General features: G+C 49.2%; 2 protein-coding genes, 1 long non-coding RNA gene and 1 pseudogene across 3 annotated transcripts; 3 read left to right on the top strand and 1 right to left on the bottom strand.

Moving 5' to 3' along the window:
• Positions 1-1343: 1343 nt before the first annotated feature.
• Positions 1344-16618, bottom strand: CCT3 (chaperonin containing TCP1 subunit 3). The gene is made up of 14 exons (XM_047092847.1): positions 16493-16618; positions 14642-14703; positions 13319-13369; positions 13169-13231; positions 12310-12406; positions 9508-9625; positions 7783-7969; positions 6512-6661; positions 5404-5536; positions 5155-5236; positions 3891-4071; positions 2399-2644; positions 1982-2113; positions 1344-1674 (listed from the first exon to the last, which is right to left on the bottom strand). The coding sequence occupies exons 1-14, from the start codon at positions 16521-16523 to the stop codon at positions 1570-1572; spliced, it is 1638 nt and encodes a 545-aa protein (XP_046948803.1). The 5' UTR covers positions 16524-16618; the 3' UTR covers positions 1344-1569.
• Positions 2638-5858, top strand: LOC124521762 (uncharacterized). The gene is made up of 2 exons (XR_006964599.1): positions 2638-2946; positions 5077-5858. It is a non-coding gene; the product is annotated as an uncharacterized LOC124521762 (long non-coding RNA).
• An 826-nt stretch (positions 16619-17444) lies between the features above and the next one.
• Positions 17445-23289, top strand: TSACC (TSSK6 activating cochaperone). The gene is made up of 3 exons (XM_047092913.1): positions 17445-17718; positions 21642-21764; positions 23071-23289. Exons 1-3 carry the CDS (start codon positions 17685-17687, stop codon positions 23286-23288), a joined length of 375 nt encoding a protein of 124 aa, XP_046948869.1. The 5' UTR covers positions 17445-17684; the 3' UTR covers position 23289.
• LOC124521926 (uncharacterized) lies at positions 19224-19321 on the top strand (annotated as a pseudogene).
• Positions 23290-27636: the final 4347 nt, after the last annotated feature.

Below are 27636 nucleotides of genomic sequence, written 5' to 3'. Positions count from 1 at the left end.
GTCCCTCTAAAATAAAAAAATTTTAAACAAAAACTTCAAAAAAAAAAAATAAGAAAGAGGCAGGGATTTCAGGAAAAAACAGGCTTATCTCAGATCCCCTCAGAGGAGAGGAAGAGCCAACGACCTCCTAGTGGGCCGAGCAGGAAGCCAGACCCGGGTGTGAACGGACAAGAGGCCTCCAGAGCCCCATCGCGCCTCCTATGCGGGGAGCACGGCCGGCTGAGAACACGGCCCTGGAGCCAGACTCCCCACGCAGCAATTCCGTCTTCCACTCACCAGCTTTCTGTCAGGCAGATTCTCCATTGTAAAACGGGGGATGTTGCCAGTCTTAGTCTTGGGAGGATTAGCCGATACGTGCAAACTGGCTAGAACGTTTATCACACGGGAGGGACTATGTGCCATTATTCTACCCAGTATTCAACCTAACGTGACTAAGTCCTGAGATCAGGGAGGAGATAAAGGCTGAGTGTATGAATCATAAGGACAAAGGGGACGTGGAAGGCCCAGTAGCCAAGAGGAACGGCCGCGAAGAAACCAAAGGCTAGCCCCACCTAGCCTCCAGCATCCCACGGCCACCACTTTTTCCCTGGATAAAAACAAAGCACGAAGTGAGACGAAACCCTCTGTTTCTGCCGGCAGGGGAAGCGGAGGCCCTCCTGTGACACAAGGAGAACAGGGAACAGACTGCTGCCAGAAAGAACACCGGCAGAGGAGAATTCCAGGTAAGATAGGAGGGATTCTGAAAGTTATAGGACACGATAGAAACAACGCATGTTGTTTTTTAGGACAAGTGCCCGAGCCCTGGCACGTACTGGGTGTTGCTCTACACACAGCCACACGTGGGAACACCCACGGTCTGGACAGGTTCCTCATGTTCTTGGGGTGGTGAACACAAAGCGGTGCTTCTTCAAGCTTTAACGTATGACCCTCTGGGGCGCCCGGGGGGCTCAGTCATTAAGCGTCCGGCTTCAGCTCAGGTCATGATCTCAGGGTTCGTGAGTCTGAGCCCCACGTCAGGCTCTGTGCCGACAGCTCGGAGCCTGGAGCCTGGTTCCGATTCCGTGTCTCCCTCGCTCTCTGCCCCTCCCCCGCTCATGCTCTCTCTCTCGACAGTAAATAAACATTAAAAAATTTAAAATAAAGTACGATCCCTTGAACTCCCAGAGTCTTCCCAACCAGCATCTCTGAGAAGGTCTGAAAAATACCTTCAAGGAGGCACTTACCTCATTCCCATCCCTCCCTCCCTCCCTCCCTCCCTCCCTCCCCAGGACAGTCTTCTGCCTCCTCCCTCTTTGCCAGGAGGCAGAGATACGACCCAGGTTGAAAAACACATAACAATCATCTCAAATGACTTAGATTTAATCATCGGAAGCAAACTAAGTGGAAAGCTTACAATAGAGAGGAATTACGTGTCAGCGCCTTTTGCGAGCCGAGCTGGGACAGAAAGGGGCCGGGGCCGCCCCTCAACCTGATCCCTCCAAACAAAGACATCCAGTGTCCCTGGCAGTCTGGCTCAGGGAAGAGGGAGCCTCTGCTGGCTCTGTGCGTTGAGGCCGCCTTGCCCACCACTCACTCCTGGCCGCCATCGGGGGCCCCGCCCTGCCGGCTCTGGTCGTCACCCTTCTTCTTGTGCCCGGAGACGATGTCATCAATCCGCAGTAGCAGAACTGCCGTCTAGGAGAAACACCACAGCGCCACAGAGGTCAGCAGAGAGCGGAGGGACACTTGTTTTCTTCTAAAGGCAACACTTAGCTCCTCCTACGTAATTAGCATTTTATCTGAAATCCACCTTTCCAGAGGGGATGCGGCTTATGCTAGGTCACCTTGCTTTCCGCATGGGCGAAGCAGGGGGCGAATTCCTTGATCTCTGGAGAATACTCTGCCTTCCATACTATACCCCTCCCTTCCAGACTGCACCAAGCACCCTGGCTTCTGCTTCTCTGCAAAGAAACGGCGCAGTCTAGGTCTCAGGGCGCCTCACCTCCACTGCCGTCTTGTAGGTCTGCAGCTTGACAGCCAGGGGCTCCCAGATGCCCAGCTCCCTCATGTCCACCAGAGTGCCGGTCTCCCCGTTCACACCCCAGGTCTCACAGCCCTCCTGGGTGTGCTTGGCCTGTGGTTGGAAGGAGCATCACCAGTTAAAGGGGAAACACCAGGAACAAGTGAGCTGGCAGGGAACATTACGTAACGAAACAAAACGAAACCAACCGAACACTAAACCCAAAAGACTGAAATGACAAACGGAAATGGCAATGACGGCAAACGAGTCCAACGCCGAGAGAGGACACTTTAAGGGAATGAGCCTGAGGTCAGGAGAAGCCGGTGGACAGATGTGAACCAGCCTCTCGGGCCAGACAGGTGCCCCTACCCCGTCAGGAGAAAGCAGGGAGGGACTCACCCGAAGGGAGGTAAGCAGACGAATGGTGCTGGCCCCACAGTTCTGGATGAGGGTACGAGGAATGACCTCTAGGGCCTGGGCCACAGCCCTGTATGGCCACTGCTCCACACCGGTCATGGCCTTGGACTTCTCTGTCAAAGCCTGGGCCACGGCCATCTCAGAGGCCCCGCCCCCGGGGACCAGCTGGGGATCCAGGAGGACGTTGCGGCACACCTGCATGGCGTCCTGGAGGTTGCGCTCCACTTCCTGCGGAGAGCGAACACACAGCATGTAGAAAGCGCGAGGACTCAGGAATGCGTCGGAGGCACTGGAGGGCTTCCCACTAACAGGCAGGGCAGATAAGAAAGTTCCTCGGAACCCCTGGTGGGCAGGGCAGCCGCCGCTGGTTTGAAAAACGCATGAATGACAACTGCAAGGGAGCCAAGAAGTGGGCGTGTCTCGGCAATGTTGGGCCACGCCCACTACGCTCACAGGGGCCCCGTTCTGCCACCCTAGCTGTGTCCCTGGGAGGCTGCGTGGTGGTGCGGTTACTAGCCATGTACCTTCGGGTAAGTTACTTAACCTGAGGAACAAAAGCGAGAATTGTCATTTTAACTTAAAAATTAAGGAGGAGCGCCCGGGTGGTTCAGTCAGTGAAGCGTCCAACTTCGGCTTAGGTCATTATTTCCCAGTTCCTGAGTTCGAGCCCCGCGTCGGGCTCTGTGCTGACAGCTCGGAGCCTGGAGCTTGCTTCCAATTCAGTGTCTCCCTCTCTCTGCCCCTCCCCCACCCCCATGCTCTGTCTCTCTCTCAAAAATAAATAAGCATTAAAAAAATCTTTTACAGGGTGGGCGCCTGGGTGGCTCAGTCGGTTAAGCATCTGACTTCGGCTCGGGTCATGATCTTGCAGTTTGTGAGTTCAAGCCCCGCGTCAGGCTCTGTGCTGACGGCTCGGGGACTGAAGACTTCTTCGGATTCTGAGTCTCCCTCTCTCTCTGCCCCTCCTCTGCTCATGCTCTTTGTCTCTCTCTCTCTCTCAAAAATAAATAAACAAAAAAAAACCCCTGAAAAACAATCTTTTATAAACAAGGAAGCAGTGGTTGCTGGGGGCTGGAGAAATGATGAGTCATTGTTGAATGGATGTAATGTCGCAGTTTTGCAAGACGACAAAGTTCTGAAGATCTATTGCCCAAGAATGTGAATGTATACTGAACTATACACCTAAAAATGGTTAAGATAATTTTTATCACTCTTTACAGACTTTTAATTTAATTAACTAATTTTACAAATGATCTGTACACCCAAAGTGGGGCTTGAACTCATGAACCCAAGGTCAAGAGTCACACACTCTACCGACTAAGCAGCCAGGTGCCCCCAAAATTGCTTTAATTTTAAAAGAAGTTAAAGTTTTGGCCACGTGTCAAAAACTAAATAGCTATGAAAGGGTAACAGGAAAATTTCAGGCCTTCTAGGAATCTCTCAAGAAACGGAATGACCTCGAAGGCGGACTCACCGAGAGAATCTCTTTGCTGGCCCCACGGAGGAGAATAGTACAGGCCTTGGGGTCTTTGCACTCAGTGATGAATGTAAAATACTCATCTCCAATTTTCTTGATTTCCAACACGCCTGCTCCTGTCCCAACATCTTCTTCTCTCAGCTCCTCTGGCCGGCTGACTATCCGGGCCCCGCAGGCTCTAGTGATTAGATGGGAAGGGGAGGGGATTTCAGGTACTTTTACTCATCTTCCTAGTCCCTAGGGTCTGTGGCTGGGGAGAGGGCCAAACACGGATTGCTGGAAACGCTGCTACATAACTAGAGAGGTCTTGGCTGCCTAGCAAGTTGGTTTTCGAACGTATGTAGGCAAAGTTTCCTTAAACTAACGAGGCTTTACAAATAAAAGCGTATGTACCTAAGACAACTGTTATAACCAGACGCAGTTTAATTTAAGTATATTTTGTGATAATAAAATTTAGACGGGGCGCCTGGGTGGCGCAGTCGGTTAAGCGTCCGACTTCAGCCAGGTCACGATCTCGCGGTCCGTGAGTTCGAGCCCCGCGTCGGGCTCTGGTCTGATGGCTCAGAGCCTGGAGCCTGTTTCCGATTCTGTGTCTCCTTCTCTCTCTGCCCCTCCCCCATTCATGCTCTGTCTCTCTCTGTCCCAAAAATAAATAAACGTTGAAAAAAAAAAAATTAAAAAAAAAAAAAAAATTTAGACAAGTGAGTTCTCAGTATACCTAACATGTACCCACTCCTGGGCACGTCGTCAACTATGTGTGCCCAGAGCCATTTCAGAGTTAGCAGAAGTATAAAACTTGATTTGGATTGGGTAGGTGATATTGGGGTAGACCTCTCTCTTTAAAATATAAATTAAGAATGAATGATATGTGAGCACAGACACCAGTGCAAAAGTAGGAACCACAATCTTAAGTTGCATTAACAGCAGCTGAAGATCCCCTCAAGGAAACTGATGTTTCTGCTGTATTCTGAGCTAGTTTAGACAGACAGTCACGGACCCCAAGGTAGAGACCACAGGTGTCTAAGCATAAGCTGTTCCCTACTGGTTAGCAGCAGTATAAAAAAGATTCCTGCAGTAGATAATTGCCAGACTAGAGAATTTCTCAGGGACCACACAGTAAAACCCAGGTTGGTTCCATCTGTAACTGACACGGCTGACCGTATCCGGCGCTAAACTTTCTCAGAGACAGCAACGACATCATAAAGCTACACAAGGCGAACCCACGGGAAGGAAGAATCTTATTTTTACGTGGCCTACTCACCTAGCAATGCGATTGTTGTCTGTCTTCCGAACCCTGCGGATTGCCGTGATGTTGGCCCGCATGAGGTAGTGCTGAGCTAAATCTGTAAACCCAAGAGCAGAGGGGTCAAGAGGGAGGCCAGAACTCCTGGGCTCCGACCTGGCTGCATCCTCAATGCACACTAACTACCACGTTCACCCTGCCGTCTCTGCCAACCTGTCCACCCTCTTCTACCTCAATAAGAGGTTGGAAAAACGAACAGAGTCCTACCCGAGATGCCCTTTTCTGTGATGACCACATCGGGCTTCAGATGGATGATGTCCTCACACAGCTGCTGGATGTACTCTTCTTCCATTTGGAGGATCCGGGTGAAGTCTTCCTCTCGTGTGATCTCAATGTCCGTCTGCGTGGTGAAGAAAAGTCACAGACTTAAAATCTCAGACGTGCCCAGTATCAGGCCCCTCTACCGAGTCCTCTCATGCACCCCAGAAGTGAGTCAGAGTCCTGCTGAAGCCAGGAGCCCACGCCTCTGTAAGCTAGTTTAACTCAAGAACTCCAGCTGAACTCCTTCACTGAAGTACTCCTCAACTAGGATTCAAAGTCAAAGGCCATCAGTGGAGATTTTGGCCTAAGGTCTCTGACCACTCAGTACGACATTACATCTACCCTGCATGGTAACTCTGGGTCTTAATTCTTCCCACCAATAAACTAAATCTTCTTCCCAATTCTCGTGTTAACAAGCTCCAATCACTTTTATCCTATCCGAGGAGGATAGAGCCTTGTGACCCTCCTGCCCTCCGGAAATTCTTCTTTAGCGTTTCCCAGCTACATTAATTCCCACTCTATATTCCACTCAGGTACTGGGAAAGGTGGTGTGGTAGTGTGGAAATGAAGCCAACAGAGCTGGGTTCAAATACTGACTTGGTCGATACCAGTTGTATTCCCCAAACAATTACCCAAACTTCTCTGAGCTTTAGATCCCTCATCTGTAAAACTGGGGTCAATATTAACTATGTCCAAGAGTTCTCATAAAAGGGGCGCCTGGATGGCTCAATGGGCTAAGCATCCGACTCTTGGTTTCAGCTCAGGTCATATCTCAGGGTTGTGAGACGGAGCCCTGTCAGGCTCTGTGCTGGGAATGGAACCTGCTTAAGATTCTCTTTCTGTCCCTCTGCTCCTCCCCCTGCTCACACGGACGCACTCTCATTCTCTCAAAACCAACAACAACAAAAAAAAGTTCTTGTAAAATCAGAGATCACGCATAAAGGTCAGTAACTGACAGAGTCTACAACGTAACAGACGTATCTTTTATTTCCCTTATCCCTATCAGCAGTCAGATTCTTACACCGACTTTAAGGAAAAAGACCAGGAACCTTACCTGGCTTTCTCCTTTCTTGTATTCCAGAGAGGAATCCAGCAGCACAATGCGAGGGTTCTTGATATAACGCCGCATTCGTGGATGGGTCACATCTTTGTTAATCATGACTCCCCGTAAGACACACGAGTCTTCAATGATGCCCCCAGGTATCTGAGCAAAAAAGATCCACTTCCATCCATGACCAGGAGGAGACAATTTCTCAACTCCCTTCCCAGACATTTATCTTCTCCAAATGACCACTATTCTAGGTTTCCAACATCGCTTTCTTCCTTGAACCTCAACAACAAATATGGTTGCAATCACATTTTTTCCCCTCTAGGAAGCATACCAATCTCGGACCATGACAGCCACTCTCAAGATCAGCTGAGACTCAAAAGAAATCCAGTGACTGACGAAGATTTAAAGGGCTTCAGGTCGGGGCGCCTGGGTGGCGCAGTCGGTTAAGCGTCCGACTTCAGCCAGGTCACGATCTCGCGGTCCGTGAGTTCGAGCCCCGCGTCTGGCTCTGGGCTGATGGCTCAGAGCCTGGAGCCTGTTTCCGATTCTGTGTCTCCCTCTCTCTCTGCCCCTCCCCCGTTCATGCTCTGTCTCTCTCTGTCCCAAAAATAAATAAACGTTGAAAAAAAAAAAATAAAAAAAAAAAAAATAAAGGGCTTCAGGTCTCTCCTACTTCCTGAAGGAGATTCCCACAGAATTTCCAGGCTTGGGGCTCCATCTACAGGCCACACTATTAATGCTACTTTTGGACCTTAAAGAAGTAGAGAAGGCTTTCTGAAGCTTAGACAGTGCAGAGCCTTTGTGTCCCATCCCCACCAAGTGTCAGACATATGTAAAGGCACAAACAAGGAGACACCACTAAGCGCTTCTCTAGTCCCTGGAAACCTCGTTCAGAACAGCACTGAAGGGAACAGAACTATTTTGGGAATACCTCCCTGGGACTCTCAAGTTTCTGTTTTCAAGGCAGCAAATAAGTGTTGTTCTAACTACAATGACATCTTGTGCCGATTTAAACACATTTCCTCCACAAGTGGGAAGGCTCCTACTAGGGAATAACTTGTCTTCTAAATACACATCGAAGGGCGCCTGGGAGGCTCAGTTACGCCTCCAACTTTGGCTCAGGTCACGACCTCACGGTCTGTTGAGTCTGAGCCCCACAACGTCCCTCTGCTTGTCAGCACAGGGCCTGCTCAGATCCTGTCTCGCCCTCTCTCTGTCCCTCCCCTACTCGCTCTAAAATAACATTAAAAAAAACACACATCGAAAGAGTTTACCTTTTCTACCCTTGCGTATTTCTTGATGTCTATCTCCTTGCGACCGTTCTCCTCAAACTGCACAGTTTTGACAGCATCTAGGGCAATGTTGCAAGCCAGAGAGGACCATCGACTGATTGCTTTGGTAGTAATAGAACTGTTGATGATGTTCAGCATCATATCTCGGTTATTGGTGTCAACAGGGGTACTGGAGAAAAGAAAACGGGTGCTATGCTCAGCAGAGACCCTGGATATTTAAGGAAGTGCCCGATCTACAGCTCGGGGACCATAGCGGGCCTCGAGTCGGAACCGTCCATCCCTCTGCCTTTCAGCAAGATCGGAACTAACCCGTCCCTGGAAGCTGTCTCAAATCCCTGTGTCATGGGTTCCCACGGCTGACCACCCTGCAGAGTTTACAGAAAATAATTTGTTCTTTACCTTCTGCTTCAACCAAATATACTCTCACCTTGTCTAACTTGGCTCAAGACACATTTGGTCTTTGAAGCCTTATCCCACAACCAGCAAATTCTGAGAGCTCATCTGACACCATCGGTCGTTACTATCCACCTGAACATCTGCATCCTATTCTATCCAGCATCTTACTTCATGCTGTGCCATAGTGCCGTGTTCGTGTGTTTAGTTTTCCCTCACCAGATCGTAAATTTGTACAGAAGTCTACTTAGAACCCTAAAATGAAGCTGTAAGAGGCCTTGGATGCCATCCTGCCCAAATTTTCACACACTGCAATCGTTGCACAGTTGCATTATGGGTTTTAGAGGAGAAGCAAGTGCTCCCCAAGTATTATCTAAGGGATTCAGACCATTACTGCTTGATGAGAAGGAAAACTTTTCTAGCAACTCAGCTCCACAAACTCAATACACCCTTTGGTCATCTCTACATTCTTACACAGCTCCTTTCGTAAAAACAATTCAAGGCAAACACGGCATTCCCTCGGACTGCCACACACGTTGCCGTACGCTGCTTTTTCATCCTCACGACAGGCAGTACGGCACAAAGCTCACCGAATTACTTGATCCCTACGTACCCAACGACCCAGCCACAGGAGAGTCGATCACAGCTTTTCCTCTTTAAACACAAATTTTTCGTGGAAGACATTTTGCATTCTGCACGGTCACGACCTAACATCCTCTGACATTAGAAGGCCTGCGTTTCTATACCGCATTCGTGACCCTGTCAGCGCTCTGCACAGACAGCAAGTGCCTGGATTCCCACACGGGGTTCTAACAGCATTTCCAGTCCCACTCCTTGTGACCTGAATGGAAAACTGCTGGCTGCCACCAGGGCAGCACTTGATCAGATCGGACTGCGATCTCTAGTTATGGTATTAGTTATAATCATACTTGATGGTGGGACATTTTTACATTCGGTCCTGAATAATTACACTCATCTAACTCTTCAGTTTATTCCCCACACCAGCAGCTACAATTCTGAAAGGGTAGGTTTTGCTACACATTTTCCGTGGCATTGCCTAACATGGAAAGAGGCAAACGGCGTGGAGCCACAAGATACCCTGAAGCACTGAACTAGCTCCTTCTGTCTGCCCTGTATCCTTTGTCATTTTCTAAAACATTTACTTCCCTTATCCTCTCTTCGTTTTGCTCTCCTCTGTGTCTCCCTCACAAACCAACGACCGTGGGGCGTGCCTGGCCTGCCTTCGTCACCTCAGAAGAGATGGCTCTTCCAGGCCTCCCACGTCTGATGGTCCACTGCTGGTGTCCTCAGTACCTGATTTTCTTGAGGGTGCTGATCATGTCGTCCAGGGCCTTGCGGTAAGCGCTGATCACCACCGTCGGGTGCATCTGTTGCTCCAGGAAGTGCTCGGCCACAGACAGCATCTCCCCCGCTGAAAAAGACACAGATGCCGTGAGGTTACTTACAAATACCTAGACTTCAAGGCAACTTCGTCAAGCTTCTAAAAATACCTTTTTTCCTAAATAGACTCTCCCAAAAGCCATGCCACTTGGCTGTTGATAACCATGCCGAACTTTACACTTTCTACAAGGCGATTCATAAAGAAAAGTACCCTTGCCAGACACATTTCAAATGATCGAAGATTGAAGCTGTTTTATTCTCTTGATCTAATATTTGTCACCAGTTTTCTAAACAAAAGGAAACACTTGTGTTTCAAAGTCTCTAAACAAGGAAAAATGTATAAAGGAAAACAGACTTGTTTACCATCATCCAAACACCTAGGATACAGTCCAACTGCTAGTACTAAAAACACAGGTTTCCTCATACCTAGAAACACAGCCATAAAACTGTACAAAATTTATCCTCTGGATGAGAGATTATTTGTGGAATGTCGCCCTACTTAAAAATTTGTCTTTCTGGGCCCCCTGGGTGGCTCAGTCGGTTAAGCGTCCGACTTCAGCTCAGGTCACGATCTCGCGGTCCGTGAGTTCGAACCCCGCGTCGGGCTCTGTGCTGATGGCTCAGAGCCTGGAGCCTGCTTCCGATTCTGTGTCTCCTTCTCTCTCTGCCCCTTCCCCGTTCATGCTCTGTCTCTCTCTGTCTCAAAAATAAACGTTTAAAAAAAAAAAATTAAAAAAAAAAATTTGTCTTTCCTTTTTCGTACACACACAAATTAATACATACCTAACCTGCCTAATCTCACCAGGAGATTCAACTAAGATTATTAGCTAGAAAATCTGGCCTGATATCTAGTGCTCCTCAACAACCCAAAGAATCCCAGAATCCCACCACGTCTGTCCTCTCTCTTTCATCCTCCAAGTTTTTCTTCAGAGCACAGAACCAGCCACATGTACTTTTCAATCCTCAAAAGAATTGGGTCTGAAGCGCTTAGCTGGTGATGACTCAAGTCCATCTCCATCAACACATTCCAAAACTAATTCAAAGTGTCACTTTTTAAAAAGTTCCTATAATAATTTTGTTGTATGGACTCCATCTTTAGGCATGTGGGCCAACAGTATAAACTGGCACCCCTTAACATAGCTCTCATTTCCTGACAATGTGTTGCTGCAATCAGATTTTACACAACAAATGCCTGTATTATAAAATTTCTTGAAATTTGTTTGGGGAGAGAGAGAGAAAGGGGGAGAGAGGGAGAAAAGAGAATTCCAAGCTGTCAGCACAGAGCCCAACTGGGAGCCCATGCCCAAATGCATGAACCTTGAGACCATGATCTGAGCCACAATCAAGAGTTGGATGCTTGAACTGACAGCCACCCAGGGAGCCCCGAAAACGCCTCTATCAGAAACTTCTACCATCAATGTAAAGTGTTCACGGCAAATAAAGGCAGCATATCAAGTTTTCAGAAGTGATCTTTTACAATCCTATAGAAAGTTGAAGATTGACCATTACCAACTTGTATGGTCAAGACGTGTTGTCAAAGTTCTGCATCTGTCAACCTAACCACTGGCTACAATGTTACCCGCAAGCTGCAAATCAGCACTCACTTGGGGCACTTTCCTGGTCACTCACACACAGGTGCACAGGTGAAAAATTTTTGTCACCTGACTCATTAATTTTCAGATTGAGGTCAACCAAGGCAACGCTATGCCTTGTTTCAGCTCTCATACTTTATGTGGTATATTTAATTTCACATTTTTACACATTTTGTTGGTGACTTCACTGTTTAAAATGACCCCTAGGTATGGCACTGAAGTATAGCCTAGTTTTCCTAAGCACAGAAAGGCTGTCACCAGTTTTCTAAACACATTAGACAAGCTCCATTCTGGCCGGAGTTAATAATGCTATTTGCTGTGAATTCAACGGTAAGGAATCAGCAACACGTACCACATAAGGTGTCTTTAAAACAAACAGAAAGGAGGCACCTGGACAGCTCAGCTGATTGTGCATGCAAGTGCTGATCTCGGGGTCGTGAATTCCAGCCCCATGCTGGGGGTGGAGATTACTTGAAAAATAAGCGAATAAAACAGGGGCTCCTGGGTGGCTCAGTCGGTTAAGCATCTGACTTTGGCTCAAGTCACGATCTCATGGCTTGTGGGTTTGAGTCCCACATGGGGCTCTGTGCTGATAGCTCAGAGCCCGGAGCCTGCTTCGGATTCTGTGTCTCCCTCTCTCTGCCCCTCCACTGCTTGTGCTGTCTCCCTCTCCCAAAAGTAAATAACTAACGTTAAAAAATATATATATTAAAAAAAGACAAATGAATAACACAAAAAACCTCATATAACAAGATATATTTATTTATCAATTGAAGAGTATCTGAACAGAGGCTCACAGCAGCCTAACCTGTGTTTCCCCCAGGAGTAATGGCATTTGCTAATTCAGTGTCTGTGGTGACTTTATAGAATACAACCTACCGTGAATGACAAGAACCTGCTTTGTATCTTGTTCAAGCAGATATCTACAGTTCATCCTATACTATGATGAATGTTTTACACTCAACTGGAGAAAACACATAGAAAATTAGCAACAAATTATTTAAATATTTATAACCAGTGGATTGGTACCAGTTTCCTTAAAATAGGACACAAATACTATTCTGGGCAAAAATCTTCATGTTTCACTCCAACTTTCCTTATGAACCTTCTGTTCTCCTCTTACCAAGAATAATCACTGACGTGGTCCCATCTCCCACCTCTTCATCCTGTGTCCGGCTGATTTCAATCATGGATTTGGCTGCTGGATGCTGGACTTGAATCTTAAAATAAAAATGTAGGTTACCACTGAATCAACACGACTCAAAGACCTCTTAACCCACTGTGCTTGGTCCTCTCGGGCTTCTTACTCCCATGCCTCCTCCCTTATCCTTTATCTACTACAGCTTGAAAGATTAAAAGTGGCCCCCAAAATATCTAAGTAAATCCTCTTCCCAAGTCCCCTTCTTTTTGGGGAAAAACGCATTTGCCAGCTTGGCTATTAAAGTTTCTTGAAGACACGGAGTGGTATTCTTTCAGCTTATTTACCGGGAGCACCACTGTTGTGGCTGGATTGTTTTCCAAAAGGATGTGTTGGTCCTACCCTCCAAAACTGTGAACGTAAATGTTTTTGAAACTGGGTCTTTGCAAATATAATCAAGTTAAGATTAGATCATACAGGATATGAAAATAGGTCCTATATCCGACCACCAGTGTCCTTATAACAAGAGACACAGAGGACAATGGCATGTAACAACTGAGGAGACAAGAGTCTAGCGAGCCAAGGAATGTCAGGGGTTGTGGTCAACCACCAGATGCCAGGAGCAGCAAAGATTCTTCCCGAGAGCCTTCAGAAGGAGTAGGGCCCCGATGACAAGTTGATTTTGGACTTCTAGTCTCCAGTTTACGAGAGAACAAATTTCTGTTCTTTACGGACACCCGCTTTGTGGTAACTTGTTATACCAGCCCTAAGAAACTAATCATCGTGTATATATGACTTATGGGCCCCTTATAAAATTATCAGAAAGCAAAACGAAAAGTCAAACCTCTCGAAGGATGGCATTGCCATCATTGGTCATCACAATGCCTCCCATTGGGTCCAAAAGCATCTAGGAGAAAAGCAAAAGTTTTACCTAAGTGTTCCAGATTACGGAAAAGGAAAATCTGTAGTCACAAAGTTTCAACGAGAGGCCTACCTTCATCATGGATTTGGGTCCCAGACATGTTCGGATGATATCTGCAATGGTCTGTCGAAAGGAAAACATAAAACATGCAACCACCAATCAGGAGACGGTGCAAACGCATGTGTGAGAAGGGACACGAGGAACCTGCAGAGCCAGTGTTTAACCCTCTAAAGCCAGGCTGATAACCACATTAGACACAGGGCACCGTGTGGCTCCATTCTGCTGTCTCTCCCCTTAAGGAATGACTTCAGCGTGGTGTATACAGAAATAATTTTTCCCAGGAAAAGAGGGGGACGTGCCTTCCAGAGTTTCAGTTTCTCAGTAGCTCAGGTAACTGGAAGTCTACCCGTGAGTACTTCTTTCCACGATGTTGGCCTCCACGCCACTGACTCAGGTCTAGGGTTGTTGCGTTCCTTCATCCCAAGATATTTACTGACTACCTAACCAGGCTCTACAGGGGGCACTAGGAATACAAATGGGAACACGGTCCTTCCCCTCAAGTAACTCAGTCTAGCATGCGAGACAAACACAAAAAGACTCTAAAACTTATACACGGTAACAGAATTATGCACAAGTGAATATGGGAAGACTGTTAGGTCTGCCTCATTGAGGAAGGGCTTCCTTCCACCTACCACCATCAGAGATATGTACTGAAAGAAAGGGAAGTCAACATTTCCTCTGCCTATTTGCGAATAGGTACAGAAATCCTAAGGAAGGCAGCTAGAGACAAAATAATACTCTAAACTACTTAAAAGATAAGCTACTTTAGGGGTGCCTGGTTGGCTCAGTCAGAAGAGCATGAGACTCTTGATCTCGGGGTCATGAGTTTGAGCCCCACATTGGGTGTGGAGATGTTTTTTTCTTTAAATTTGTAACATTAAAAAAAAAAATTTTTTTTTAACGTTTATTTATTTTTGAGGCACAGAGAGAGCATGAACGGGGGAGGAGCAGAGAGAGAGAGGGAGACACAGAATCGGAACCAGGCTCCAGGCTCCGGGCCATCAGCCCAGAGCCCGACGCGGGGCTCGAACTCACGGACTGTGAGATTGTGACCTGAGCTGAAGTCAGACGCTTAACCGACTGAGCCACCCAGGCGCCCCTAAATTTGTAACATTTATTTATTTTTGAGAGACAGCGTGAGCAGCAGAGGGGCAGAGAAAGAGGGAGACACAGAATCTGAAGCAGGTTCCAGGCTCTGAGCTGTTAGCACAGAGCCTGACTCGGGGCGTGAACTCACGAACCGCAAGATCATGGCCTGAGCTGAAGTTGTCCGCTTAACCAACTAAGCCACCCAGGCGCCCCTGGGTGTAGAGATTTTAAATAAAGATATCCTACCTTGGCGGCATTGATGTTTCCAGATTGAACTTTTCTTCCAGATTCACGCTTTGTGTTCTGGCCTAGAATAGAGAAAATAAAATGCAATAGACCAGGAGTGGCCCGTTGTATAGATACTATTTATCCCCTGACCTTTGAAAGTAAACCACACACACACACACACACACACACACACACACACACACACCTCACAGAGGTAACATACCTTCAAACCTCATCAAATTGTACACTCCAAATATGTGTAGCTTATTATATACCAATATGCCTTAAAAAACTGTTAACACAAAAAAGTACATGTACTTACAGCTATTTCTTTACGTCAACTTGATACACATACGACCCATGACGATCCCTGGTCATCACTTTCCCACTAATCAAACATTCACCTATTTACAGCAAGGACCCATAACCTGAGATCCATGAATGGGCCTCGGTGGAATGGTGAACTCGCAGAGATTATACGAGAAAATGGGAGATACTGCAGTTCTGTCTGGAAAGAGGATCTACAGATGCTCAGAGGGCTGGTGACCCTCAAAAAAAATATCCCAGGAGGGAGTCTGGGCTCCTATTTTCCTACTCGGACAGGGGGAATCACAGGAGGCAGTCCCAGCGGAATTACTGCCAGCGCCCCCACAGCGTGCCGTGCAGTGAGAATATCCTCTCGGAGGGTCTCCATTCTCCAGATACGGTCACTCCATGCTTGGACATCATAACAATGCTCGGTCAGAGCCGACCACGTATTTTAACACGCGGCCTAATGGGTTACATCCAACCAGTGCCAGGGATTAATGCAGACCTAAAAAGGGTTTCACAGTGCACAACTCACCCCTGGGGGCCTCTCGGTGAGACCAGCCAGTGGCTATAACCAAACCGACACGATGCTTATTCCGCTCCTCTCTCTGAATCACACACTCCGTACAATTTAAATCGGCAAAGTTTTCAATGCAGTCCCACCAAGTCTACACTCACAACCCTCGGAATTTAGATTCCTGTGTCGGGCAGTGGTAACTCAAATCCTGCACCCGCTGTTCTGACAGACTCATCAGAAGGAACGGCGCCTTTTCTCCCTTAAGTGCATCTTTTTTTTTTTTTTTTTTTGGTAATAGTTATTTCCCAGGTATGAAGAAAATGGATCAAATCGCTTTTCACTGCATTTCGTATACAGAAAATGGTAAGGGAGGGAGAAAGGCGCCCAGGGCGGGCTCGCACATGGGGTCCAGAAGTTAAAACGGAAACAAGCCAGGGGAGGACAAGGGAGGTGGTACTCCTTAGCCAGAAACCAGGGGCAACTCCGTGGGAAAGACCACCACGCGGGGGACACGGAGGGGCTCGCTGCATCTAAGCCAGGCCAGCGAGGGAATGGGGCTGCTTCACCAACCGGGGTCGCTCAAGGGAAATCCTGGAGGGCTGCTTCTGAAAAGCGACCAAGGACCCCACTGGCTGTCCGCCAGGCCCCCGTCTCAGCAGCTTACCTACTTGGGCCACTGAACCCTCCCAATCCTCCAGGGAACACTGTCAACCCCGGTACTAAAGACGGAAGCGCCACGATCCACCCCGTCGGCCGAGGACACACCGCTCCGCGACCGGCCAAACGGAAAAACTGCTCCTCCGCACCCTGAAGCCACGCGAGGAGGGGGCGGGGCGGCGCCGCGTCCCCGCACACCAGGGGCTCGGCGGGGGCAAGGGAAGGGCTCAGGCGCACGGAGAAAAGAGGCAGAAGGGGCTTTCGAAAGCGACGAGGGCTGGAAGCCTCCGCGGCCGACCAGGACGGGGCTGGGCTGGGGCAACACGGCCAAGTGTGGAGGGAAGGGGCGAAAAGGGGGCCCCTGCCTCGGCTTCCCCCCAACTCACTGAGCACGAGCACCGGACGATGGCCCATCATGGCGGCGCGATGCGGAGCCGGGTACCCACAGCTGCGGGAACCGGCAGAACCTTCTGGAGAGAGAGAACCAGAGAGAAGCCCAGCGAACGCTGCCTCCTCAGGGCTTACACCTCAACCCGCTACCCTCCGGGTCGCCGCCAATCACCGCACCCAGCTCAGTGACCGGCACCAAAACTGGCCAATCGACATTCTTAGCCCCGCTCCCTACGCAGGAACGGCAAGGCAAGCTAGATAGAGAGCGCGCGATGTTGGAAATGGGAGGGCGCCGGCGCTTGCGCAGTAGAGAGGCCGCTCCCGGCCGCGTGCGGCGCGCACGTCGGCGCAAGCGCGGAGGCCGGGGCGGTTGGCCGGCGCGCCACTGCGCATGTGTATCAACTACACGGGTGGGTGCCGGGTGGGAGGCGTTCGAGTAACAGAGAGGGTGAGGTCGCTGAGCTGGCCGGCGCCTCGCGTCTTCTGGGGCCGCGAAGGTCAGGAGAAGCGTGACCGTCTCCACCCTTTCCAGCCTGAGCTGCGGGAGGAATAGCGGCGCGGGCCGACTCGGGAGCTTGGTCCCAGGAGCTGGCCGGCTGGCCGAGCCCTCCTTGGGGCGCACTGCGAGTCGTGCTTCGCTGCCCCTGGGCTCCTGGCCGAGCGTGCCCTCTCCCTTCTCACGCAGGTGCTTTCTACTGAGGCAGGCTGCGGCTTCCGGGTCTCGCACCCAAAGCGTGGTCCCAGGGGTTCCCCGTGGAGCCTTGCGACTTCTGTCCCCGCCCTCCGTCTAGGCCACGGTGGCTCTTTAGACGTGATGGGAGTCAGGTTTCCAACCTGCCTCCTAGGACAGGATAGGGGCTGATGCTGCCGAAGGAGACCGTGGAGAGGACGCAGACAGGAGTCGCCCGCTAGTGCGGGACTCTTTTAAGGTCTGGGTAAGGTTAAATTAGTATTTTGTCCAGAAAAAAAAAAAAAAAAGGAAGCAGTGATAATAATAGAACTGATTTCCACACTACTGAAGGGACCTGTAACCCCAGCGCTTATGTTTGGCCGTGAAATGGAACCATACATTTTTCACACTTCTTCCTCCCCAAACTGGAACAGCCGGAGACGTGCCGTCAATAGTAACAGCATGGGTTGTTGATCATGTAACGCTATGATTCTTCCCCAGGCGCCACACCTGTTCAGATGGAGCAGCGTGCTAATCACCCTAACAGAAAAGGTGTGTGTCGGAGGCCCTGCTCCCCTTCCCTTAAACAGCAGACCTCCTAAATTACTCAGAAGTTTGGGAAGTGATTCTAGTTGTATGTATGGTTTGGTTTTGTTTTTTCCTTTTTCTCGGTTAATTGGAAAAGATTTGTATCTGTCCTGCACTTGCCCATCAAATGGAAACATTGCTGGGACGGTGCCCGGCTGGCTCAGTCGGTGGAGCATGTGACTCTCCGTCTCAGGGTCGTGAGTTCGAGCCCCATGTTCAGAGTTGAGCTTGCATAAAAAATAAGTGGGAACATTGCTGTGTTCCCAGTACCGAGAACTGGGTCTGTTAGATGATAGATGCTCAGTGACTGTATGCTGAATGAATACATTATTCTTCCTTTGTTTCCCCTCTTAATACTTAGAACAGGACTTGAAGTGCAGGGATCCCAGGAGACATCGTGTTAACTAGAGTCAACAGATACTCTGTTTAAGTGGGACGGTCCAACCAGTGGCCAGGGAAATGGCCTGGGGCCATCTGACTCCAGAGCCCATCCACTTGGCTGGGAGTGGAGTAGATGACTCCATCCGAGAGGCCTACCACGTCATAGCTTACATGTAATGGACCAGCTCTTTTCACACAGTATGTTGTGCATTGGTGAAGAGCACGACTTTGAGCCCACGGGCCTGGATTTAACCCCAGCACTGCCACACGGCTAGTTGTGGGATGTTAAGCAAATTTCCTAACTTAGGTTTTCTCAAATAAAATGTGGCTAACGCTACCTATTTCTTAGGGTCATTGTGAGAACAACACAATGTAGGTAAACACTTTTTACTATGATTTTCTATGTTCTGCTCCCTTTTACTGCTCCCCAACCTCATTCTCCGTTACTGTGTAGTCAGAAATCTGGTTCCTGTGGTATGGAGTGTAAGTACTCTCCAAACCTCACAGCCTGGTAGAAAATTTGTCCTCATATACCTAGGAAGGGCCTGAATTATTGGGAAGTGTATTTGCATGGAAGCTGAAGTTATATTTTTCCAATGGTGAGAATAATTTTTTTTTTTTAGTTTTTATTTATTTATTTTGAGAGAGAGAGAGAGGAGAGAGAATCCCAAGCAGGCTCTGCACTGTCAATGCAGAGCCCGATGTGGGGCTCAAACCCATGAACTGTGAAATCAACACCTGAGCCAAAGTCAAGAGTCAGATGCTTAACCGACTGAGCCACCCAGGCACCCCTAAACTATTTTTTTTAATGTTTACTCATTTTTGAGAGCATGAGCAGGGGGCAGGCAGAGAGAGAGGAGGACAAAGGATCGGAAATGGGCACTGTGCTGACAAGCCCGACGCGGGGCTCTAACTCACAACCATGAGCTCGTGACCTGAGCCGAAGTCAGACATTTAACCCGACTGAGCCACCAGGTGCCCCGTGGTGAGAATAATTTTGAGACCTGAATTTCAGCTTCTGTCTCCTTACCGTTCTGCATGAGCCGTCAAAGGGCTGAGGAGACCAAGGGAAAAGGAAGTGGAGGGCCGTGCTCTTCAGGCAGCACACACACTAAAGCTGGAATGATACAGAGACTAGCATGGCCCCTGCATGAGATGACACACGAATTCATTGTTGCATATTTTTACTTCTCTTAAAACAAAAAGGAAGAGAAGGAGGACCTTCAGTGGGGCTTGGAAAATCCACAAACCCAGCATCAAAAACAAAAACAAACCCCGATTTCCCTTGCCAGGAGGAATCGGGAATAAAACAGATTTCAATTTCGATAGGCTCAGTGAGCTTCCAAATAGAAAGCCTCGGCCCGGCCCCCACATGTGTGACTACCTCTTCCCCTTAGCAGGCCATTGCTCTGTCGCAGTCAGAGTTCAGGACAAGAATCCATCTTCCTTCATACGACCTACTTGCCACACCTCTGCCCCCAGGCCTGTTGTCCATGAAGAGGTCCCCGTACCCTCATCCTTTCGATCCCAGCCGAGACAGGATCGCTTCTGGGGAACACGTTCCCCAGCTGCACAGACGAGGTTATAGGTTAGGCGCTCTTCTAGCACTTACGGGATGCGATAAGGTGCGTGCTCGATCACTTAGTGACTGTCTACACTGCAACACCGTCAGTTGCGTGAGGGTCGCGAGCACGTGTGTGTTTAGCTTGCTGTGGTGTCAGCGGTGGACTCTTCACAGGCACTCGGCTGTCTCGTAAGTATAAATGAGCGAGTGGGTGAACTTTTTCTGTCCTTTTTGACCTCAGTCTGGCAGTGAATCCTGGGCTCCTTTGGAGGGCTGGCCGCTCGCCTCTGCCTGTCGGTTCTCTGCTTTGCCGTTTCCTTCTCATCTTCCAAACTGCCGAGGAGGGGCTCCCCAGCGCCCAGTTTTCCCTCTCGGTCTTTTACTTTGGAGAGCTAATTTAGTTTTGCAGCTTCTTTATCACCGCTTTGTGGCTAGCTTGGCAGTTTAACCTTTCACCTGAGCTCGGTGCCACCTCCGACTGTTTCTCTAGGCATTTCTGTCTGGACTGTGTGTCCACAGTGTGGGTTGTGTTAGTCGGATGGGACCCAACTCAGACTCCCTTGAGTAAAAAAGGAAATTCAGAGGCTCGTGCAGTTGGGAGGGGTGTCGAGATGGTCACAGAATAGGAAGAAGGCCTGTAAAAGCCAGAGCCTCAGGGACCGAACTGCGGAATTCTGTGCCTAGCAGTGTCCGTCCATCCACCTCCCTCCTGTACTCTTTTCTCCTGTCTTGCTTGTATCTGCTCCTTACGGCATGCCAGCCGAATTCGGTAGCTCTCATCTGCCCCAGCTTTGCATTTTCCCAGCGTAGCAAATCACAAGAAAGCAAGCTTCTTTGACTACAGAATCCATATGTCGACCCCAGAGAATGAGCCTGGCCCAGCTTGCCCATTGCACTTACCCCTGGGATCAATCACAGTTGCCACGGAGGATGAGATACCGTGGTTGGCCTGGATTGGGTCACACCGTTTTCCATTGGGGAACAGGGCCTGCTGTGGTCCCACCTGTGTGGCCTGGGGTCTGGGGAAAGAATAGTTTCCCAGAGGAAGTGTTGCTCACTAGACAAAGATAACGTACGTCTGTATAGAACTCATTACCTTCTCCCTACAAATCAATTTTTCCTTTTAACTTAACTGTTTTTGCCAAAGCTGATTTATTTATGTTCCCATTCAGAAACTTCTTTCACGTCCAGCCCATTTTAATACCTATGCATTAATAAGATACAGTTTTTATACAATTTTCTAATCCTAAAAGGCTCAATGGCATTGTCATACTCAAGAGAAAGCCTAAAGTCTCAGATTCGCTATTGTGAAGGGTCTTCTGTGGCCCACCGTGTGCTCCTGCGCTCCTGCCCTCTTTTTTCCCATTCGAAACACTTTTTCCACTCACCGAAAGCATCCTGTGTTCAAGGTCCAATAAGCATCCTCTACCTGCCTGGAGTTTTCTCTGACTACAGTGCTCCTACTGAGCTCTTGCACTTTTCCAGAAACATCCATTTCGACATCAATCACACACTTGGTATAGCCACGAGATGAAAGGCCTCATTTTCACCCAGACTGTCGGACGCATTGTTTACGTCCTTCGGTGGTTATGTCACATTTCATCAGTGCCCCGGTTGTCTCCCAGCGAGGTAGTAAGTACCCGAGAAACCGTGTGTTAGGTATCTCGTGATGCCCTGTCGCCTAGCACACTAGTAAGCGTGCAGCACGGGGCCATGAGAACTTGTCAAATGGAAGCAAACTAGATTTTAGCTGAACCCATCCCTGCTTGCCTTCCCTTAGTCCACTGTGGTTTCTTTTTTGTTTGTCTCACCTAACTTTCTCCAGAGCTCTTCAGGGCAGGGCCTCGGCACTTGTGTTCATAGACCAACTGCAGGGATCTAGCTAGAAAGGCCATCCCTTGTTGGAAATAGCTCTGATTAGTTCCCTCTGATTTTGTTTCAGCCAAAGAGGAAAGTAATGCTGTGCCTCTTTGTCGAGCCAAACCCTCCCCTAGCTTTATTAATCTTCAAGCAAGTTCCCCACTGGCCACATTCCTGAACGTCCGGACAGCAAAGCTGCCCTCAGGTAAGGATGCAGGCCAGGCTTCCCAAGTGGGCTCAGTGCGGGAGGGGTTGCACGGAGGAAGGGGCCCGAGCCTTCTCCCCTGGATCTGGTGCCAGCTCTGGCTCAAGCCACTTCTGGGTTTTTCGCCGGTAGCTTGTCTACTGGTGTCATTTTCTTCCAGATTCTACAAGTTGTGTGGTTTCCTTGCATACGGGCACCTTTACTAGGGCTAGGGAGGACCGAGAGGAAAATTTTATTGCTTGCTAGGAATGTTAGTTCAAAAGGGGCCAGGGAAGGAAATGGTAGTTATTAGCTCAGTTTCTGTCTCTCTCTTTTTTTTTTTTTTTTAATGTTTATTTATTTTTGAGAGACAGAGAGAGAGAGAGCACATACACAAGAAGGGGAGGGGCAGAGAGAGGGGGAGACACAGAATCCCAAGCAGGCTCCAGGCTCCGAGCTGTCAGCACAGAGCCCGACGCGGGGCTCGAACCCACAAACCATGAGATCATGACCTGAGCCAAAGTCAGACACTCAACCGACTGAGCCACCCAGGTGCCCCTGTTTCTTGAATTTCAGTTGTATTCATCCTCCCATGGGGGAGGTTGGTGGGTACTTAGGGTACCTGTGGGGAGCCTACCCGGGCACTAGACAGTCATGACGCCAATTTTTGAGGACCTCAGAGTTTAGCAAAGAAGTCAAGACCACTAAATACATGAACAGTAGGTAAATAACCACCAAGGTTACCTAGGAGCTGACTGCATGTAACATAGTTGAAGACATTAGAAAAAACTGGGCCAATGCAGCAAGGCTGGTGGAAGTGATACCACAGGAGGACCGCAGGTCACTACTGATGAGATGCTGTGTCAGGCAAGAGAAGGAGGCTGAAAGGGGAGTTAAGCCTCACTCTCAGGTCATTTCATTCACCCATCAAATATTTTTTCAATACTTATGTACCAGGTGCTGGGGATACAATAGTGAGCAAATCAGGACAAAAACCCCTGCCTTCCCGGAGCTTACATTCTAGAGGGGAACTTAGCAATTAAATAAGTAATTACGAAATATGCTGTATGATCCTAAATATTATGGAAAAAATAAGGCAAGGGAGAAGGTTAACAAAGTCCTGTGATTGTCTGCAAATTAAAATAGGGTAGCCAGGTAGCCACCCCCCCCCCCCCCCGGCCCTGAGAAGGTGACAGCCAAGCAAAGGTGTGTGTGGGTCGAGTTGTGCCTGGAAAGACTAGACAATCATCCTGCTAGAGCCCTTCCTGCCTCGTACAATTACAGGATCTCTTCTGTGCCCCTTGCACCTCTGTTGCTCTCCCTTCAGGAATCGACCCCAAGCCCAAGGAATGCCTGGGACTTCTGGAACGTATGTATGCCAATCTCCAGCTTCAGACCCAGCTCGCCCGACAACAGATGGCTATTTTGGAAAATTTACAAGCATCTATGACACATCTGGCTCCTGGGAGGGGAAGCAAGAACTCTGCCCTCCCGGCCTTACCCCGTAATCTGTTGCAAAATCGCCTGCCCCCATCCAGTAAATGACTTGTGGAACAAAGTTCTTGTGCATGTTTTTTCCTTTATCCCCAGCAAACACCTGGTGGAACCTGGGCATATGCATCCCATCCACGGTTGGTTAGTTCACATGTTCACAATAAGGGCTCACCGGGTACAAAGTGCTGGACAAAGCACTTGGGGATACATCTCACAGAAGAGTCAGTCTCGGGGGATTTACTGTCCAACAAGGCAACGAAGACAGGTAATCCATTGCAAAATGTAGTGGTACCGAAACGGGGACTGGCCTCGAGGAGGATGCCGCTGGGTCATCCTTGGACTCCGGCTGCAGGAGGTGAGCTGATGATGGCCTGCGATGGAGGGGCGGGGTGGGTGCCATAGATAGATGAAGTAAGCTGGTTTCATGTCACTTGGGAGGCTTGGACAAAGACCTAGGCGTAGTAGAATAAGTCATTAGAAATTGAGAGAAGAGGGGCGCCTGGGTGGCTCACTCGGTTGAGCGTCCGACTTCAGCTCAGGTCATGATCTCACAGTCTGTGAGTTCGAGCCCTGCGTCGGGCTCTGTGCTGACAGCTCAGAGCCTGGAGCCTGCTTTGGATTCTGTGTCTCCCTCTCTCTCTGCCCCTCCCCTGCTCATGCTCTGTCTCTCTCTGTCTCAAAAATAAATAAAAGTATTAAAAAAAAAAGAAAGAGAAGAGACTCCCCCCTCCCCAAATAGGATGTGAGGTTGAATATAGAGCAGCCGAGAACTCACAAGACAGTTTTCCCTGGGCAGTTGTACAAATGTCAGCCATTAGAAGCCCTGATTTTATTTGAGGCACTAGAGAGCCATTGGAAGCTTTCAAATAGGAGCGGGGCACGCAGAAGTTCACTTACCCAAAGGAAATGAAAATGAGATTTTGAAGAGCTATCTACACTCCCATGTTGACTGCAGCACAGTCACTGTAGCTAGTGCAGGGAAACAACCTAAGAGCTCCTCAAATGACAAATGGATAAAAAAGTTAGGGTACATATACACAGTGGAGTTTAGCCACGAGGAGGAAGGATATCCGGCCATTTGCAAAGACATGGATGGACTTTGAGCACATTATGCCGAGTGAGGTAAGTCCGAGAAAGACAAGTACTATATAATATCACTTAATGCAGAACCTAAAAAAACAAAACAAGACAGTAAGATAGTGGTTACCAGCGGACGGGGAGTTGGGGGCAAACGAGTGTTAAATAAGCCACAGTTATCTAATCACAGTGTAACGAATATAGACAATAATATCACACTATAAGTTTGTAATGTGACATAGTTACAAAGGCACTCATCACGCAGTGTATAAATGTACCAACGTAACATTGTTCGCCTTAAATTTAGACAATATTATTTGCCTAATATATTCAATAAATTTGTTTTTAGGTCCTGCTCGATGGAAGATATTCCAGGTCCATGGATAGGAAGACTCAGTATTGGTAAGATGTCACCAACCTGATCTAGAGGTTAAACGTAATGTCAGTCAAAATCCCAGCAAATTATTTTGTTGATATTGACAGACTGATTCTAAAGTTTCCATGGAGAGGCAGAAGACCCAGAATAATCAACACGATATTGAAGAAGAACGGAGTTGGAGGCCTGATGCTCCCTGACTTCAAGACTTACTAACATAAAGCTACACTAGTCAAGACAGTGTGGTGTGGGGGAAAGGCTAGACAAATAGACCGACGGAACAGAATGGAGAGCCCAGAAATAGACCCATATAAACATAGGCAACTCCTCTTTGACAAAGGAGTAAAGGCAATCCAACGGAGAAAGGATAGTCTTTCCTTTTTTTTTTTAATTCTTTTTTAATGTTTATTTATTTTTGACACAGAGAGGGAAACAGAGCACGAGTGGGGGAGGGGCAGAGAGAGAGGGAGACACAGAATCCGAAGCAGGCTCCAGGCTCCAGGCTCCAAGCTGTCAGCACAGAGCCTGACGTGGGGCTCGAACTCATGAGCCATGAGATCATGACCTGGACCGAAGTCAACTGACTGAGCCCCCCAGGCGCCCCAAGGATAGTCTTTTCAACAGTGTTGGGACAACTGGACATTCACAAGCAAAAATGTGAATCTAGGCTCCTTTCTTTCTCACCCCCTGTCCAATCCTTCAGTAAACCCTATCGGTTCTAGCTTCCAAACAGATCCAGAGCCCGATTGCTTCTGCCTTCTCCTCTGGGACCACTACCACCGGCTCTTGCCTGGATTGTTGTGGTGGCCTCTCAACTGGCTGCCTGCTTCCACTTATCCCTACAGCTCATGCCTCCCAGGCAGCCAGAAGGATCCTTTAAAATGAGAAATCAGATCATATTACTTCTCTGTTTTTAACTCCTCAGCTTTTCCCCATTATCCTCCCAACAAAGCCACACTCCTTCCCAGGGCCTTGATCCCTACGTGTGCCGCCCGCCCTTCCCTGCCCCGCCCCCTTGCTCACCACCCTACCCACCCTGCCCTCCATGCTGTTCCACCTCGGAGGAATGCAGGAATGCGAGTCTCCTGAGGCGTACCCCAGCCAGCCAGTCTCACGCCCACCCCACCCCCTTCCGTCACTCTGTCCTCTCTCTCAGCCTTGTTTACATCAAACCTCTCACGGCATTCTATGTAGCTATGTGTGTGTGTTTGTTGAGACGCCCCCACTAGAAAAGCATCTCCTTGAGGGCAAGGTCGGTGTCTATTTGTTCACTGCCAGTGTCCTCAGGGTCAAAGCAGGGCCTGCTTGACCTTGCAAAGTGCGGCTCAATCAACAACTATGAAATGAGGGGCTGAGTGGCTATGACTTTGTTTAGCAACAGTAAGAGCCCCAGATTTCACAGCCCCCCTGTGAGTCAGGGGCTCAGTACGTGGCTGGGGCTGCAGGAGGGAGACCCAGAGCACGCAGCCCTCGTCCTCAATGTGTCCCAGATGGGGCCAAGTTCTCCTGTGCCTCCGGCCCCATCCAGCCCCTCTCTGGCCACGAGCCCTTGTCGGGACTGTAGCGCCCACCTCCCCACGTTCGCCAGGCTGCCCCCTGCCCTGGGTCAGGCGTCTCACCAGGCCCGGGGCAGAAACCTGCTTTATTACTGTTCTTTCCTGGGTCATATGCGAAGAATATTTCTACTCAGTTGCTCCCTATCCAGAGAAGAGAGGTGTTCATCCAACAACAGCCTCACGTTTGGGGAAGACAGGCCGGGAGGATGGGGCCGGCCCAGGAGGGGGGAGCGAGGGTACGGTCCCCGGAACGGCTCCTGGCAGAGGGAAGCGGTGGGACCTGAGCCAGCTTTCCTGGCTGGTCCAGGGTGGAGTGCGGTTCTGGTTGGTTCCGTGGCGCTGGTGGAGTCCTTGGGCCAACTGAGGAAGAGCAACTGGGGTGGGGATGATGTTCTGCCCCCCTGCCCCCTTTCGCTGCGGTCACATCCCCGTGAGCCACCGCCCCGAGTGAGCCCCCTGCACCCCACGTTCCTTCTGGCTTTTCTCTTAAGAGGCCCCACCCAGGCACGTGAGAGTTCACAGAACAGCCCTCCTTTTATGTTCACCCTGTCCTTTGTAACGCGACTGAGGGCCGGTTTCCCCATAAACAAATCTCCCCTAGGCCGCTAGCCCAAGGAAAAGAAATGGCCCCAACGGTTTATTTACGTTTCCTTAGTAACAGCGGTAAGGACACGACTCCTGCTGCTGCAGACATACTGGGTGTCACGTGCTTTGTAGACGTCAATCCTCACAATAACCCCGGTGAGGTGAGTCCTCTCCCTGTAACGGGAGGACGCGGAGGTTCGAGGCTTTGTAAGCAGCTCGGACAGAGCCCTTACCTTCTGCATTTTGTTGTCTTCCAGAACTTTCACTGATGGGGGGTTGACCTACAGACCTGCAACAGCACAGGCAAGGATTAAACTTCAGAATCAGGGCTGCCGTGAGGCCTTAGCAGCTGGGACAGCATCTCCTCTGATTGGTGGAGAACAGAGTGCCGCTCTGTCCCATGCGGTGGTGGTGGAGTGTGGAGGACAGTCCCCAGAGCCCGGCACAGCCCCTGGCACAGAGCAGGAACGCGGAGAGAGTTTCGTGAATGAAAAAAACTGGGGCTTTGAGATCGTTGCCTCTTGACAAACTTCTTTCTAAGTACTGTCGCTTTAATTTTTTTTATATTTTTAATGCTTATGTCTTTATTTTGATAGAGAGCACACATGTGCATGAGCAGGGGGAGGGGCACAGAGAGAGAGGGAGAGTGAGAAGCCCAAGCAGGCTCCACGCTGTCAGCGCAGAGCCCCACGTGGGGCACGAACTCACAAACTGTGAGATCACGACCTGAGCCAAAATCCAGAGTCGGTCACTTAACTGACTGAGCCACCCAGGTGTCCCTAAAAAATCTGTCTTAAGTACACAT

This window comes from Lynx rufus, unplaced genomic scaffold (assembly GCF_022079265.1).
Source record: "Lynx rufus isolate CCGP_SWC_20201006 ecotype Redwood Valley unplaced genomic scaffold, mLynRuf1.p SCAF_31, whole genome shotgun sequence".
NCBI classification, from domain to species: Eukaryota; Metazoa; Chordata; class Mammalia; order Carnivora; family Felidae; genus Lynx; species Lynx rufus.
This window is presented reverse-complemented; position numbering and strand designations above follow the sequence as displayed.